The sequence below is a fragment of the Anguilla anguilla genome, chromosome 12 (assembly GCF_013347855.1).
Source record: "Anguilla anguilla isolate fAngAng1 chromosome 12, fAngAng1.pri, whole genome shotgun sequence".
NCBI lineage: Eukaryota > Metazoa > Chordata > Actinopteri > Anguilliformes > Anguillidae > Anguilla > Anguilla anguilla.
The window spans coordinates 88,789-107,251 of NC_049212.1; the positions used below are offsets into that span (position 1 = coordinate 88,789).

Genomic DNA, 18,463 nt, shown 5'->3' on the forward strand with positions numbered 1-18,463 from the left:
GATGCCTCTGAGGCACGTCTGGGCGCTGTGCTAGCCCAAGTCCACGGTGAGGAACACCAAGTTCTTTATTTGAGTCGAAAGTTGCTGCCAAGAGAGATGAACTATACCACGGTAGAGAAAGTGTGTCTAGCCATAAAATTGGCGATGGAAACACTCAAATAGGTTAAGGAGGTTCATTCTAGTGACGGATCATTCTCTGTTGCAATAGATGACTAAAAACAAAGAGACCAACAGCAGGGTAACTAGGTGGTTCTTAAGCCTCCAGCCTTTTAACTTCTCTGTCGTTCACAGGCCGGGACGGCGCCATGGAAATGCAGATGCCCTGTCCCGCTGGGATGCCTTCTGGGTCTCATTCACCCTGCCGAGGATGTCAGGCCTGGGGAGAGGGATGTGTGGCATCACCAGGGAACAGGTAGTAGAGGGGTGCTACATTCCCCTACAGGATCAGCTGCCACAGCTCAAAATGGCTGCCGGGGCACACACTACATCTCACAGAATGCCTCACCACTCAGACAGGTGTAGGTGCTTAAGCCACCTAATTGAAGCAGGACTTGGAAAGGCAGAACACGGGGAGCAGAAGAGGGGAGAGCACATGGCTGGAAGTAGCTAGGCAAATGGACATAGAAACGACAGCTTATATTCAGGAAAGTACCTTAATGATTGTTATGGTTCCCTGACCTTGTGCCCTAGTGGCTGCTTGTGGTGTTGCAACATTTGTCTTCCTAATAGGAAATTGATGTCACCTGGAAGGGGTCCTACTTAAGGGGCCCTCTGGCTGATGCTCGCTCTCTCTCCATTCAGAGGACAACCTGTAGTCGGGCTACACTGCGCATTTTTGTTCTTTTATAGTGTTCTTTAATTAAAGATATTTTTGAATCGCGACTATTTCGCGTGATCTCGTTTATGTTGTGACTGGCCAGGGGCTGATCGTAACAATGATTAAGAACTGTTCAAGGGGAAGGAGACATTTTAAAAGGGGAAAACTGACACTAAGCTGAGCATTTATGGGAATTTTTGGCTGTATCACCGAGGATGAATGCACCAGTGCACGTCACCGGACTTGGCTACCTTAGTTTAATTAGCATGTTTGGTTTCGTTGGCTATTGTCACTTAGTTTTGGTAAAGCCACTGTGGCCACTGTGTGAATGTGACAGAAAAAAAGTAAATAAACTGCACCCCCATCACGCCTCCAAAACCCCGCTATAAGAATCACTAAAACAAGCCGACTTTTCTGACAAATTATGAGTATTTAGTTATCCTAAAAATGTTGTTTATTCTATTGAGTGACTTCAACACTTTAACTTTCGTAATATGAAAAAAAGGAAAACAGTAAAAAAAAATTAAAAAAACCTTTTTTGCCTCCTAGCACGATTTCAAGATTTGCGACTTGCGGACCTTTCCTCCAGCACCCGTCACATATTACATTTATATATATTTCTCAAAGGTGATGATCTAAAAAGTAAATGAATTGTCCCCAGTCACTAAATCAACCAATTAACACAATTTAATTGATAATTAGATTCTGCTGAACAGCCATTCTTGATTGCAGCCAGCCCTGTTGAAGAATACAGAACATATACTAACTCATACTGAACCATACCATCACAGTGAAGTAGTCACAAAGTTTCTACAAGCACTCTATGCCACGATCAAAGCAATTTCCAGAAGAGATGAGATTGACAAAAGATCTTGGACACTTGGAACAGTCGTGAATCTTTGCAGGACTGGCCATCCTCCCAAAATTTCTCCAAGGGTGGAGTGACAACTCATCCCAGAAGTCACAAAAAATCCCAGAAGAACATCAAAAGACTTGCAGGCCTCTAGCCTCAGGCAAATTCAGTGTTCATAACTCCACAGTAAGAAAAAGACTGGGTAAAATTGGATTCATGGGAAAAGTAGCAAGGCAGAAACTGTTATTAATCACACTAAGATTCATCTGGACACTGAAACTAACATCACAGCATAAATATCAATATGGCCAGTGAGTGACCCGATTACGGTGTTTGCCCTAAAAAATATACGAGACCAATATACTGATTGGTTCTCACAGAGATACACACTCCAGACAACCTATATGCGAACCACATACTTTAGGAAAGGAAAACCAGTTCATAAGCACACAATATGACAGTTGGTGACAATCAAGAATAGGCTGTTCCAACTGAAAGGAAAACATTTTATCCACAAAGCAAGATGAATAAAGACAAATATTATATAATAGAAGAAAAGACATACAAACTAAGACAAAGAATATGAACACAAATAGATTTATGATTTATGCCCAAAACGCTTGTAAGAGAGGACTATGGTACCAGGAGTGTTGCTTTGGACTTCTCTTAAATGCAATCCTGAGATTGTATGTCCAAATAAGATATGACCAGGGCAGTGTCCTGGCCCCCTACTGCCACCACCAACAGACCCTCTTCCCACAGGAATTGGGGGGTGGGGGGGGGGGCTGCATCGTAAACCCTGCATTTCATAGCCTCCTATCATAATCCATATATTTGGGCACATGCATACTTTCATACATCAACCTTAGAACATACATTTCCACATACCCATCTTCAACATATAATCCCAATATTTACACATATTTAGACACATGCGTTGACACACAAATCTTGGAACATACATGTCTGCATGCCCATCTCCAGTATATCTATTACAAGCATTATTGACAGACAGTTTGTCAGTTAGTCTGTTCTTTCATCTTGGTTGACTGGAGTGCCATCAGGCTGTACATAGGCTGCTTTGAAGTTGAGAAGTGGATTGTCTGGTTTGTTGCCTGAATAATAAGAACCCCCATACAAAATACATTAAATTAAAATAAAAAATGTGTTTTGTGTTGACTCGGGTAGTATTATTGGCAATTATGCAACAAAAAAAATCAGGAAAATCAGGAAGGGTGCAAATGAGTTTTCACAGTACTGTATGTGCACAGCTAATTTGTGGAAATGGATATCACCCTTACATAACACCTTCATGTTAAAATGATAAAATAAGTTTTAAACTTTTATACGGCTGTAACGTCTATTTGAATCTTACACAGACTTTAACCAAAATAGTTTGCTAAAACAGAAAAAAACACAGTTGCAAACTACTGCCCTGTTGTAAGAAAACACAAAGCTTTTTAATACATAATTGCTTTGTGGATGTGCAAGATCATATTTCCTATAGCTTATAAACCCCCCTTCAATGTGTCCAAAAAATGAACTGCATCAAGGTATGGTTCATAATCAGTACTGATAATAAATCGATTTTAATCACAAAGAAAGTCCATTAGGATGATGATCTGGTGCACATACCAACATTATATCAATATGCTTTACTTGTAAATATGTCATGAGTGTACGATTATGTCCACATATGTTTTTTCATTCTTAGAGAATTTTGTTTATCTAATTTTCATACATTCTACATTCACATGTGGGATAAAATTAAACTCATTTTCTGTCCATTGCATTCTGTATTGTTAAAATGAATTAACTCAAAGATTTTTTTCATTCATATCCTTTTATACAATCAGATAAAATGGTTTACCCCCCACATTGGCAGCCGTTTTGGAACATGTTTATACCTATTTCACCTATTCTCCCTGTAACTATGCATGACACCATGTCAAAACTTCAGTTTAATTCATTTTAATACACAAGGAAGTATCAGGGAAATTGTAAACCTGGTTCAGTTTTCATGCAGAGACCCTACTGTATCTGTGCAAAATAAGTGATGTAATATTCTGCACCTCCAGTGGCAGGTGGCTCTTCTGTTCTGCATCTCCACTACAGATGGAAGACAGGTTCTTGCTTCGGATAAACTCCTTGAAGGAAAAAGGATTTAGCTCATCTCGATCTTCTTGATGTTCATCTGAATAAAGCACACCAGTGATTACCAGGTCATATCAGTACTACATTTCAGTGCAGTACATGCTGATAATAATATAAACTACCCCAGCTTGATCCATGAGCCTCATGATAACACAGAAAATGCATATTTCCATTGTGTTACAGAGTAACTGTACAAAAAACTGTCAGATGTCACATAAATGAAAAGTCCTCTCTCCTTTGCCCTCTTATATAGCCTATATGGTGGTGTAGGGCAGGGAGTCAGCAGGGTGCAATGAAGAGATTGCGCACAGTTGCAAAACATCCTAATGGATCAACATTATGTAAACCTTAGGTTCTCCACAACACAGAGTAATCATGTTTGGTATTGTTGGAAAACTGATGTCTTGGGGAACAAGTTGGGGGCGACATAGCTCAGAAGGTAAGAGCGTTTGTCTGGCAGTCGGAGGGTTGCCGGTTCGATCCCCTGCCCTGGGCGTGTCGAAGTGTCCCTGAGCAAGACACCTAACCCCTAATTGCTCCCAACGAGCTGATTGGTACCTTGCATGGCAGCCTTTCACCGTTGGTGTGCGAGTGTGTGCGAGTGAATGGGTGAATGAGAGGCATCAATTGTAAAGCGCTTTGGATAAAAGCGCTATATAAATGCAGTCCATTTACCATTTACCCAGTTGGTGTCATAGCTACAAAGGTTAACTTGGTGTGGTATGCTTACAGAGATAAGCAGGACCATTGATGTAGTGTTTTGTTATGATTGTGTGTTATTTGATGACTTGGGGTTTTCATTTGATCTTTGGGCATGCCAGGAAGAAAGCCGAGACCAGAATTGTCACAAACACAACTGACAACTGAGCAGCATATATGTACATAGAGGTCACAATGCATTCTAAAACTGAATCCTGGCAAACACAATCCAAGTGCTTCGTATGCTTAGCTTTATATTCAAATCATTACAATATCCATGAAACCCTGGGGGAGATGGTATGCCACACAATGGGACTGGACCAGAAAAAATGGCTGGGATAACAAAGACAATGCTTCTAATACGACAACAAAAATGCATTTGAGGAACACACCTGGATCCCATGTTTTGCTATAATCTGCACCTTGCCTTCTCTGGAGTTTTGAACTAGATGAACTAGAAAACTTGGGCAGGTTGAAAACCAGCCGGGTTGTACAATTATGGATGAGTAGAGGGGTTTCACAAAAGAACCTGACAGACTGGCAAGGAGGGAGTTGCAGTAGTCAAATCTGGAGATAACAAGAGCTTGGATCAGGAGTTCTGTAGACACTCTTGAGAGAACTGATCTGATCACAAACCACTGCTGGTCCACAATACCAAATTGCAGATCACTAGGGTTAGGTTCTGAAACCCTGTACGACTATGGCACTAGTTTCCATACACCTGGTACCTACCGGCATATCAGGCATATGGGAACCAGTACCAAACCTTTACTGTGAGTATTCTAGTGCAAAATGGCTGCCGTGCATCACCAAGGTGGGTGGTACATATTGATGGTGGGTGAGGTGAGTTCCCTCTCATCACAGTAAAGCACTTTGAGCATTGGAAAAGTGCTATATAAATGGAATGATTCATTCATTCATTCATTCATTCATACTACCCAACACAACACTTGCTCTGTCAACTTAGTCATTGACAACTAGCCTAATACCATTAGCAAGCTAGCAAATGTTAAACTTAGCCAAAAAGTGAAACAGTATAAATTATGAAGCATAATTTAAACAATTAAATAAAACGGTTAAATTGTTCAATGACTTTTCCTTTGAGATAAAAAGATGTTCTTTAATGTCATTGTTTGCTCTATATGTTTTATTGGTTCAGGCACCGTTTAGGCACAGTTCCATTTTACAAGTATCGTTTCAGCATTGCTAAGATCAACCTCAGTTCAAACCTACAGATCAACCTCAAATTTCACAATTTCCGTATTGACACGTAACATATTATTGCAAAACAACCTTCCCAATTTGCTTCCATAATATTAAAAGAGTGGACATAATTGATTTTTAGCCACATAAGTGCTGACTGTTTCATATCATGTGGAATTTCACATTGACCATTGTAAAGATGAGCCAAGACAGATAATCAATATGGATGGAGAAGAGAAAACGCAGTACAGGCCAAAAGTATTACGCCATCAGTGTTTTTTTTTTTGTTTTTTTAAAGAAGAATTCAGTTCATATATGCGCATTTATTGAATAACCATTACATTTTTTTCCCAGTTTTCTTTCAAAATAATCTTAGACACGACATTCCTCAAAATAGCCACATTTGGCTTTAATTACTAATAAACATTTATTGGTCTATAAGTCTATCCATTCATTTTGCAATTGGGTGATGGGAAAAAGGTGGAGGGGTAGTTAAATTGAGTGAAATCTTATCTACCATAAGTTTTTTTTAACCACAGGTTGTACGTCGCTCTGGATAAGAGCGTCTGCCAAATGCCTGTAATGTAATGTAATGTAATACCATCGGCCAGGAGTGCAAGTAAAATAAGCCCTAAAGCAATATGGTAAAGAAGAAGGTTTTAGGCTTGGATGTGTGGGGCCAATTAAACATATTGCAGCAAGGATATTCCCAGCTAGAAATTGTTAAGAAGCTTTAGATTTCCTGAAGCGGTGTTCAGTACACACTGGGCTGTAATGTTAACAGGAGAAGACCATAACATAACATGAGTTTCTGCCGCATGACCTGGCAGGCTATTCTACACATTGACCACCCTCTGGAAGATCAAGGAGCAGTAGACAAATATATTTTGGTGTCTAGCAAAACAAACCATTGTAAAATTTCCCATCACTTGCAATATAGAATACAAATCACACTACTGAAGAGATCAATGTTTTCGCTTTATAATAAATGGCGTTAGTGCCTACGTGTCAGAAAGTGTTGTCAGAAAGATTTATAAAAAAAAAAAAAAAAAAAAAAAAGCAGTTCATTTGTTTATTACAAAGTTAAGCATTAGCCTAATCAACAGGTTAATAAACAATACCTTTTGTTTCCATCGGGAAGGCAGTTCAGTCAGTCTGTAATAAAAATGTCAGTGGTCCTTCTCTCCTGCGCTGATTTCTCAGCCTGTGAATCCATGTTTGTATAATTTTGTTTTTTGCCGTTAAGTCTTTAACGCAGAATGAAAAACCCTGTTCTAATGATTGTCGGGACATGTCTTAACCCCTTGCCACATGCCAAATCAGGCCAATCTTTGCCCATTTAGAGGGTACCCTATTTAAAGCTTTATAACTCCAGATGTGAGCATCACAGAGAATGGCTTAAATTAAGACATTTGTACCATTTATAATACTAACTTAAATTGTTTCTTCCTAAATTATAAATATTAACTAAAATGCCACAAATGTAATTGTCAAGGCAAAAATTAAAAAAACAATGTGCTCTTTTTTTGCAATGAAATACTGAGAGATTGCAAATGTACAGCAGGTTACACTATACATGTCCTGGATCAAAAACTCCTTGACCACAAGTCTGTCGAATCAAAAGCCGCATTTCCACCAAAAGTACCCAGAACTTTTAGTCCCAGGAACTACTTTTCAAGGAACTAAAAGGTTCCTTCAGCCCATGGTTGTCTGCGTTTCCACCACAGTCTAAAGTCCCGCGAAGATTAGGCAAATTAGCCCACTGACGTAGGAAAAGCGACGTTGTCGTCGGTCCATCTGTCATATTTCTTCTGTAACCCCATACTACCACCGAAGTAGCCTACATTATTTTCTAATAACCGGGACAGCCCGGAGGGGTTTATTCCACTTATATACAACGGGTTACCAACAATGACTATATATGGTTACTTTTGTATTTATTGATTTTTATCGATTTAATCACCTGGAATTAAAATATTCTTCTGCAGCCGTTTGGGCATATTTTACCATTGTCAAGCAAAACTGTCGTTGGTAGTTGAACTTGGACCGTTGTTATGCAACAAATAGGATACAGGCCAATAGTCAGATTGTAACTGTTTTATATATCCTCTCAAACACATTCATTATGTTTTTAGGCGAACATTCGCTTTCATGTCTTGACATCCGAAGCGACAGAATGCATTCACATTTCCAATATAACTGGCAACAACAGCAGAAAACAAGCACACGTTGTAAACAATTTGCTGTCTGATTACTTTCTCATCATCAATTCTACATTGGCTAATCGCAAAATGACAAGAATAGAACGAAAACTCGGACTTGCGTGAAAATTTTAATTAGCCACCGTTTGCTTTCCTTCAAAGTTACTGCTAGCCGAGCAGCGAAGTGTGCCCTCCAGATGCGAACCATGCACTATAAATTAGTCCATAGTCTTCCTGGTCTTTTGTGGAATTGAAGAATGGTAAAATTACGGCAGTCTGAAAAAGCTAAAGGGACGATTACTAGAATTAACCTGTTATTTTACCCTGACAAAAAGTGCGGAAGGTGATTTCCAGTTTGCTTTTACTGTATCACGAATGTGAATTACGCAGAACTACCGCATACCTCACATAACTGTATCAAACGTTTTGAGTCAATTACAACGGGCTAACAAAGAAAATCCGGAAGAAAATATTCAGCAACCAAATTAATCAGTTTGAATGCTTTGGTACGTAATATGGTGTCCCAGCACGAATGCTTAGCATTTTATAAAACAAATACTAAAGCAAGAAAAGAACAGAAGAGCACACGTTATAATTCCAAGACGTTGGCAGGCTATAACCAAAACTAGGCTACTGCGACGCATAACATTCAAGTTTGATTTGAAGTTATTATGAAAATAAATTGGTTTGCGCCCGAGTACTCGACCAATCAGAAATGTTCAGTGCTGCAAGTTCCACCCAAAAGGTTCCTGTACTTTCGGAAAGTACTACCCCTCGAGCAGGAACTTTTTGAGGGGTGAAATAAAGCCCCCGGAACTAAATTTAGACCCTAGTTTCTGCGGTGGAAACGAAAGGTTCCTAGTTCCGGGGTTAAGTTCCTGCGGTGGAAATGCGGCTTAAGGGTGGATATGCAGAACTACTAAAGATGTATGAAGAAAAAAGTAAGCAGTGTACCCAGTGGCTCCAAATCTATCCAAAATGTTTAAATTATGCATTGCTGTAAATCACAACATATTCACGTATTTCACTACAAATCAACTGTTTGACTGAAGAAACTCACTGTTGCATCATTTTCAAGTGGGGATTACAAGCTTTCTGTCAGTACAGTGGCTTAAAATATCTAGGGGTCCAGAAATCCTCCCACGCGAACACGGGGAGAACATGCAAACTCTGCACAGAAAGGCCCCAAGCCGAGATTCAAACGCAGGACCTTCTTGCTATGAGGCGACAGTGCTAACCACTATGCCACCGTGTCCACCCTACAAAGGACGACAACACCGAAAGCAACGTGTGCTATTACGCACAGCTATTTTTGAAGGTACCCAGGCATCACAAATGTATATTTCACAAACGGATTGTCCAAGACAATACATGACCACTCCATCTGGAAAGGGACATATCTATGCGTAAAACCAATGATAAGGTTGTATATTTATTCCATATTTAGTCACAGATACTGACAGTAATATGACATGGTATAATATTTGAAAAATTCACCTTTTTATTTCAGTTTATTTCAGTGTTCAGTGAGCAGTGTTTTTCACAGCTGTACCGGCATACCTTGGGCTATTGTTGGCTTTGTCGGAATACGATTTTTGAGTGGTGAAAGAATATTTTTACGAATGCCCAGATCGATATTGTCCATTATGTCATGGGTGGGGGGTGTAGTTGCAGATGAGACTGCAGGGAGGGGGTGCTTGTTAAATTAACGACCAGAGTGGCAATGGCGGCGGTGCGAAAATCCGTATTCGGCATAGTTGTTGTCTATTAATGAAACTAAAACAAAGGGTTTCTGTTTTTAACTTATATTTTGGTTGCAGTAGTACTGAATGTCTGAGTTCAGCAATCTCGGCACGGCGTCGTGCCGACCACTAGAGGCTTTGCACTAAGAGGTTAATCATTATTAATCGATTAATGGGTGTCAAACGATCGATGTAAATAATTGCATGAAATTTGCACCCCTAGTTAGAACTGATCACTGCTGCAGCAGCTTCAGTGAAGTAGATTCTTTTTCTGGCATTGAATGGATTGCATTTTATCATCAAATTAAGATTGTTTGTAATTATATGAAGCTTGCTTCCTATGCCGATTTCCCAGCTAGTTGGCTAAGAGAACATAGGTGGTTATCCTAAGCACACTGCTTCATAGCTAGCTTTTAAAGTTTACTGGTAGCACAATTAACCCTTTAGCACACATGCCATTGGCAGAAAGTCTGTGCCCGGTTATGAAAGACAACCTGCAACTGATGCCAAGCATGATGAGAAAAAACCCTATGGGCACGATTGCTTTCCTACATCCCAAGAGACTGGCCAGCCAAACATGGAAACTGTCATCCTTGTTATAAGTATTGATACACAAATCTGACCGTTCACTCATAATATGTTTTAAAAAGTAATGAAAAGCTGCATAGCAATCATTTGCCCTGCATAAGGGTAGCTGATCTTGAGTGAAAAAGGTACCAAATATAGACAAATATACATGACGTGGCCAAAAGTATACGGACACCTGACATCCAACATCTCATCCAAAATAATTGACATTACTTTATAGTTCGTGGAGGGACATGCTTCCATTCAGCCAGAAAAGCATTAGTGAGGCCGGGCATTAATTGGTTGATTAGGCCTAGCTCGCATTTGGCTTTCACACCTCCTTTAAATCCAGCCACTGGCCCTAACAGTGTTAATGAAATTATTGCCAGATCAGAATGAGCAAAATGAAGTGTGTGGGCTGGCTTTGGAAACTAAACTGTAATTACTGATTGGCTGAATTTGAATGCTGAATGTGGATTGGCTGCAGCAGTGGAAGTCTCAAGGGCAGTAAAGCAAAATGTCCCAGTTAGAATAACTTTAGTTTCTACAAGAAAATTTCAGTACAAATATTTTTTATTTGGAATTGTAGCTGCATGCTGCAGTGCCAGCGTGTTTCTTTTGGTTGGTGGCCTGAAGAGGATTTAGGAGCGAAAAAGGGAAAAACCCCCTGAAACAAACAACAGGTCGACCTTTTCGATATCTGTTGCTCATATGCCAGTGGTTTCTTTCTTTTTAAGGACATTCCAAGTTGTTGTACAAGCTATCCCCAATGCTTGTGCAATGGCTCTGATCGATTTCCCCTCTTTTCTAAGCTTGCTTTTCTCCCAAAGAGAAACTAACATGGTCTTCATGTTAGTTTATCTTTTATAACACAAATGCAGTTTTCACAGGCAAAACCCAAGGCTAAAACCAAGAGTAGACATTCAGAACTATTTATTGTTTAACCAATCAATCTAACAGGACACATGTGGGCAACAAGATACACGTGTCAGTCACTTGTTCCAATACTTTTGCTCCCCTAAAAATTGGGTGGTCTGATACCAAAGGTGCTATGTTCTAAGTTGTTTAACACATCTAGATAAAAATACCAGGAAATAAAAGCTGAAATTTGGATCTGTCATCTCATGTACATCTTTTGACCTCAAACTCAATTGTCTTCAGTGTATAGCAAAAACAAAGGAATTGACCTTGCTGTTCCAATACTTTTGGAGGGGACTGTACATTTGCGGTAAGTACTCAAGGTAAGGTAACTCTTGTACACATGGATAGTAGTAGTTTAACAGAAGGGGGTTCAGAAGTGGTACAAAAGAATGATAATGTAACTGCTGGTAATAACACTACTGGTAGAGAAAAAGGCGGCATGCATAGCTTGAGGGTTGTAGGAGAGTTGCATAATGGTACAGAAGAGGATCTCACATTGTTGTATGCAGGGTTGATGAAGAATATGTTGTAAACACAAATGGTAAATGGTAAATGGACTGCATTCATATAGCGCTTTTTTATCCAAATCGCTTTACAATTGTTCCCTCTCATTCACCCATTCACACACACAATCACAGTGAAGGACTGCCATGCAAGGTACCAATCAACTCATTGGGAGCAATTAGGGGTTAGGTGTCTTGCTCAGGGACATTTTGACACGTCCAAAGCGGGGGATCAGACCGGCAACCCTCCGACTGCCAGACAGCCGCTCTCACCTACTGAGCTTTGTCGCCCCCACAAATTGTGCTCCAGATATGTTGTAAAACAACAAAATGAACAACAGGGGTTGATACACAGCAAAGCTAATCTGAATGTGTGCAATGCCACATTCATTAACATTGATTTTGTTTAACGTTAACAATGTTAACGTAATTCAAAATAATAGTGATGTAGTATTCATGAGAGAATTGATAAATAATTATATTCAATTTTAATCTGGTTACAGGAGAGTAGAAAGGCCTTGGGTATGCTTTTAAAATTTTACAAAAGTAAGTAATGATAACTTGATGCCTGTGGTATCTGGCTCCTTGGGAATACTGTTGCTGATGGCAGTTGTTTCTTATGGGCTATTGCTCTAGGCGTTTGTGGCATAGAAAAGTATCACAGGAAGATGAAGCTTACGGTGGTCAAGCATTTGGTGGACGATTCCTCAGATTAGATCAGTTATGAGAAACAGGGTCTGATTATGTCTCCGTTACACAAATTAACCATGCGTGGACATGGGCAACAGAAGTAGAAATTCAAGCAATGCCAAACTTATTGGGTTCAGATATCTACACATAGGAAAGGTGATTGAAATATTCTTGTAGTAAGGGTGTCACTTGTATGTAAAGAAGGTATAGGCCTACATTTAAAACACTTCAGCAATAATCATTATGAGCTTGTGACTTGTGTTAAAATGCCAAATGTTGACAGCTGTCTTAAAGTAAGCATAGGCAGATCATTCTATATTAGTAACAGTATTCAAACAAGGCTAGACCAATCAATTGAGTGCATGCTTGATCAAATGTGAAAGAGACAGATTATTACTGTAGTAGTTAGTGACACAGACAGAAGAAAAAAGAACTGGCAAGGGGAAAATATTGTAACAGCATTTACAGACAGCAAAATCTACTGCATATGAAACACCATTTCCCAAACAATATGAACTACAACATTAAGGCCAAAAAATCCAGCAGTACAATACACCATGGAAATATGCAGCATCAACAAAAAATGAAAGAAGCCAGGGTCAATTAAAAATCATAGTGACATGCAGCGTCAGCATCCTTGAAGTGGGCTAGTGCAGTAAAATATAAAACACAGATGTATCATAAGGAAAATGTTAAACTAGTTGCCAGCAGTATAGGACAGATGTGGAACATCAATATAAAGTCAAACCAAAGAGCAAGAGGAAGTACAAGGAAAACAGATTTTGCTGAAAAGTTTAAAGCTAATAATCAGAACAATACAGTAAATCGCAAAACAAAACCTTGAGTTTGCAGTGCAAGGATTTCAAGAGAAGTGCAAGGATGGACCTGAATACATTTGCTGTGTACGCCACTGATTGCTTTTTAGAGAACAAGAAATAATGTGTAGGTGGGATTTGTATGAGAAATATGATGGCATATTCCGTATGGCAGATTTGTGTATCACTGATACATATTTGCACAGATGTAACAAGAGTTGTAGTTCTGACTGTCAGTGGTATCATGTCCCAAGTGGAAAGTTCTGGATTTGCTATACATGTAACAGTAAACTAAATCTCATAAAAAACACGTTTTCAACGTACAAAAATGCCAAGTTACGCACACATACCAGGGTTTCCGCCAGTGTATTGTAAGACCGGCGGCCCGCCGGGCCTAAGTTGACCCCCTGCCAGGCATCGGGGAATTTTTAAAAAAATGTATTTTTAAGATTTTAAAAAAAATAACAGTTACAGTGGAGCGGCTCGGTTGAAAAGCTCACCAGCGACATCTGTTGGTTAAAACGTGAACGCACTGTAGAAAAGCAGGTCTGAAATCAGTGTTCTTCACCCTCATTGTGCGTAGAGTGACGTTCAACACTAGACGCTTCCAACTATCACAAGCTAACGTTAACTAGCAAGCCACCATTTCTTATTTAGTAGGCTAACTAACCTCGTTACAAACTGCGTTATCACTTCATCTCGTTGGTAAGTACATTCTTTTTCACTTATTCACTTATGCAGTGTGTGGGTAACATAAAATAGTAGCATGAATGTAACGTTCGATATATTGTAACATTACATGACTTATTAATCGCCATCGAAATAACTTCACTTGTTTATTAATAACGTTAGCTTGATGACATTGATGTGCATGACAACGTTGCCATAATTTTTTTCCTGACCGTGAAAACTGCCTGACTGGTTTACATTTTGGACAGATGTGGCGAAAGAGAAAATCCATCATTGTTTCCATTGCCGCACTTTCGACAGTAATATCGGAGAAATCTTAAAATTTCTTCTTATGGTCAAAATTAGGCTAGAATTATATCTAGAAATACCATCTTTGAGAAAAAAACGTTACGGTTAAGGGTCAGGCCCTCTTCGTGAAATTTCAGAATTTTTTCTATATTGCTTGTGTCTAAAGTGCTGCGACGGAAACAACAAAATATTTACTCAGGAGCCACATCTGTCCAAAATGTAAAGTCAGGCAGTTTTCATGGTTGGGAAAAATTTTATGACAACGTGGTCATGTAGCTAACTGCTAGCTAGCCAAACAGTCAGTAACACAGATACTTACTTTGTGCCATTTAGGGATAATATCAAGGAGGAAAGGTAGCCTACTGTAAAACCTTAGACAGTTTTTTAAATGTTTAAATGTGCCCAGCATTCCAAGGCTTGATGTAAGATTCAGCAGCCAATCAGGACTTGAAATACAAGTTTTTTGTAGAGCGCAAAAACTTTGATATTATTTATTTAAATTTAATTGAATTTCTTTTGTTGCTGTTGAAACCACAGCATTCCAAGACTGTACATTGTTGTCAGTTTGTTTGTAAGACTCTGCTATGCTGTAAATAGTTGTTGTTGTTTTTAAATGTGTGTTGAATAAATGACTTATTTATAACAACATTCACATTACGTAGTCATATTTTCAAATGTCCAGTCAGCTTTTAGCACTGACTTAATGTAGGGCCGTATGGAATCTGTGTTATAGCTTTTTTAAATTCTCAATTCTGCGATTCCGTCTGTGATTCTGTTATCACAGAAACTAATGGGCCCTACCTTAATGCTGCCATCAGTCTGTCGCTGGCCCCCATCAAAAAAGACACTTGGCCCTGTCAAAAGATACTTGCCACCGGGCCTAACAACTTTTCTGGGGGAAACCCTGCATATTGTTTTTATTTTATTTTATTTAACCTTTATTTAACCAGGTAAAAGTGACTGAGAACAAATTCTCATTTACAACACTAACCTGGCCAAGAAGGCATGCGTCAATCAAAACATACAAACTGTCTAAAACTCATTCATTCAAACTGGCAAAATCTTGGCCTGCCATTAAAAGTATTAGATCAAAATGACACCAAGTTACTGTACTACAGACAATATAGGCTTACCTATCTTACCTCACCGAAATTAAAGAAGCTGTATTGCAAAGCAATGCTACTCAATGTTTCTTAAATAGTTTCAGGTCACTTGGCCCTGTGTATACAAGCATACAGTACATTAGTGGGCGAAACATGTGTCAATAGGATTGTAAGAGACAAGATTGATTGAATAGGCCTCAATATGTAAAATTTGTATCTGTATGTATGTATTTATCCACCCTGCCTTTCTGTTGTGTGAATGATTGTTGGTTGGTATAAATGTCTGTTTGTATTCTGTTGCATGCTGCCATGTAAATGTCCCCATGGGGATAAAGATGTATTCTACGGTATGTATGTGTGCGTATGTACAATATTTATTTTACATTCAGTATTTAGCTACTTTACGTAGCAAATATGCAATAACTTGTACATTTAGTAAAATTAACTTGACAATCAAGTATAAATGTTTTCTGGAGGAATATGCTTTCTGCAGGTATTCACCGGCAGTTTTATACATTCATTGAAATGTCTTGCATGAGGAAATTTTTGTTATTAGACAATTTCATGTGACACAACGTTTGAATGACAACATTGTGAGATGGTAAGTTTAAAAAACACAGGGCCAAACGACTTGAAACAATTTAGGAAACTTGGGTAGCACTGCTATGGAATACCGCTTCTTTAATTTGTGTGAGGTAAAAAAGTGGGGTATTGTTTGTCGTAGAGTAACTTGCCGTAATTCTGATATCAATACTTTTAATGGCGGGGCTAGATTTTGGCGGTTTAAATAAATGACTTAGACAGTGCTTTGTATGTGTGAGTAACTTGGCATTTTTATACGTTGAAAACGTGTTTTTAATCAGATATAATAGATTAAGGGCCATATTACGTCATACGAGAATGCACATTGTCGGTCCTTTCTCATCTGAACCAGGAATTTCGCAATGGAAACCTTTCGTTTCATACTTTTCTACAAGTGACATATGTTTATAAAAAGCAAGCAATCTTTCCGCTAGCTATGGTTCATAATAAAAACACAGGAAAGTAGCGTAGGCCAAGGGTGGAGAGGTAAAACTTCTAAATAGAGTCTAAGTCTAAATAGAGCAATACAAACGTCCACAATTCTAAAAACATGAGCATCACTTCTCACTTCAATACATTTCGGTATGAAGGGGATAACATACCATCTTCAATTATTAGAATTTTCCTCGGGCTTGTGCGTTTCGCCATTCCAGAACTCTTTAACATTTTAATTCGTATGTTTACTCCTTCGCTTCCGTGAACAGAAGCATATAGGCTACGTGTTTGTAGCTTTACCGACGACTGTGGGGCACTGATAGTTTATACATTGACGATGGGGCGCTGCTATTTTCCATGGGCGAAATGAGAAACCGATCTATCACTTCCGGATCGGCTTCTCGTGCAGTGGATACTGGGAACGCAAAAGACTGTGGGGACGACAGGTCTCTGTTTTTCTACAGTCTATGGTATGGGTGCACAGGGGACCAGGGATTGCTATTCATCGTGATGCTCATAAATTCCAGTGGTTACTCGAGGTATTGCAGTTTAATAAGCCTTTGGTGCCAAAAAGCAAATTTCTCCATTGAAGTCCATTCAAAACAACGAATTCACCCTGGCCAAATGAAATTATTTTGGACAGTACTTTTGTATGGAGGAATATTTCGGACAAAATTGAATAAATAAATACATCATGAAATAAATAAATACATCATGAAATATGAGCATAAATAATTAAATGTGGCACGAAACGTATTTATTTATTTATTTCAATGACGATACGTGCGACATGAAATAAGGCTTGAAATTAAAACCGTCAATTTTATTTATTTCAATGACACTAACTGTGCTACATGAAATAAGGCTTGAAATTGAAACTCACTTTCACCCATCAAGTTGGGAGGGCGGGCTCTAGCGAGTACACAAAACACAGGAGGCTTAGTGATAGGTTGAGTATTTCTGAGAGATCCGCCTCTAGTGGCTACAGTCCACAACAATCCAGAGATGAGCGATAGGGTTCCTAAGGCAAGCAAAGCGCAGTTGCACATTATGTTGTGCCAGGCGGTCAGGATAAGCAGAAAAAGTAGCCCACAATTAAATTATTTTTCAGATGATGCTATGGTGCTGATTAAGGTGACGTGGTGATGATGAACATAAACATGTCACTTACAAAGATGATGACTGTATGAATGTGAAATAGTACATAATTTAATTTCTGAAGAGTTTACGTAATTTTTGCGCTTTACCCATGTATTCATTATTTCTTGGCTACCTTATAGTTCAGTGTGTTCCGTAAGCACAAAAATTTGTTCTGTTATAGACCGACCATGACCATCAGGACAGTGGCTGCCGGAGTTTGTATAATACTGCTGTTATTGAACACTTTGTGGTTCCCTTTTAATTGTAGGCTACTACTCACTGCTTTTCGAAGGATAAGAATTTCTTTTCAGAGGATTTACAATCACTTAGCATGTATTTCATGATATAAAAAAAGCACACAAACATAAAGCACAATTGACTGGGATGGTTTTTTGAGTGAAGGGGTATTTATCAGCACTATGCAATGACATCTTGAATAATTTCCACCTTGTACTGCTTATATTAGCTATGTCAATACCAGAGTTCAGGATAGTAGGACCAACAACATTACAGAACAGCTAAATCGTATCAAAAGGTTGTCTTTGCGCATATTGTACTTTCTCCTGTAAACAATGAAAACTCTAATATTTCAGGTGGTGACAAGCTCTTATTTTATTACTACACACTTTTATATACATAGCCAAAAATATAAAGCACATTAGATGTTCCATTTGAATAAAAAATAAAACTTAATATTGATTAAATCTGTTGCTTTCTCTCATGCACCACGCAGGCATTCAATACAAAGCAAGCAGATAAATCAAGTGAATTATATTAGCTGTTCCTGTCTGCAATCACTTTTCACAACAATGCATTTTGCTTGTGATCAGGGTAACGTTGGCTAAGAATAACTAGGAACTGTCAGACTCGGGGTCTGAACCCAGATCTCCAGAACACTTTTCCACTAAGCTACCAGAGATTAGAGGTGACTCAAGTGCAGAGCAACACAAATAAAAGTTCAATAGGTTTTATTCAAAAAGTAAAAAACACAAGAATCCAAAAGCTCAGAAGAACTAGACAAAAAACAAGACAAAAATCCTAAACAGGGAAAAATTCTTAA

General features: G+C 38.8%; 1 protein-coding gene across 5 annotated transcripts in view; it reads right to left on the minus strand.

The window, feature by feature from the left end:
• entr1 (endosome associated trafficking regulator 1) overlaps nucleotides 1–16,674 on the minus strand; it is a 62,578-nt gene extending 45,904 nt beyond the window's left edge. For 3 of the 5 annotated variants that reach the window (XM_035385894.1, XM_035385892.1, XM_035385890.1), the window contains exons 1-2: nucleotides 16,431–16,674; nucleotides 3,743–3,864 (exon numbers count right to left, since the gene is read on the minus strand). In XM_035385894.1, the coding sequence (XP_035241785.1) occupies nucleotides 3,743–3,864; nucleotides 16,431–16,494 (186 nt within the window). In that variant the 5' untranslated portion in view covers nucleotides 16,495–16,674. The remainder of the gene's footprint in view (nucleotides 1–3,742; nucleotides 3,865–16,430) is intronic. The other 2 variants (XM_035385891.1, XM_035385893.1) reach the window with 2 other exon arrangements.
• Between the last annotated feature and the right edge of the window lie 1,789 nt (nucleotides 16,675–18,463).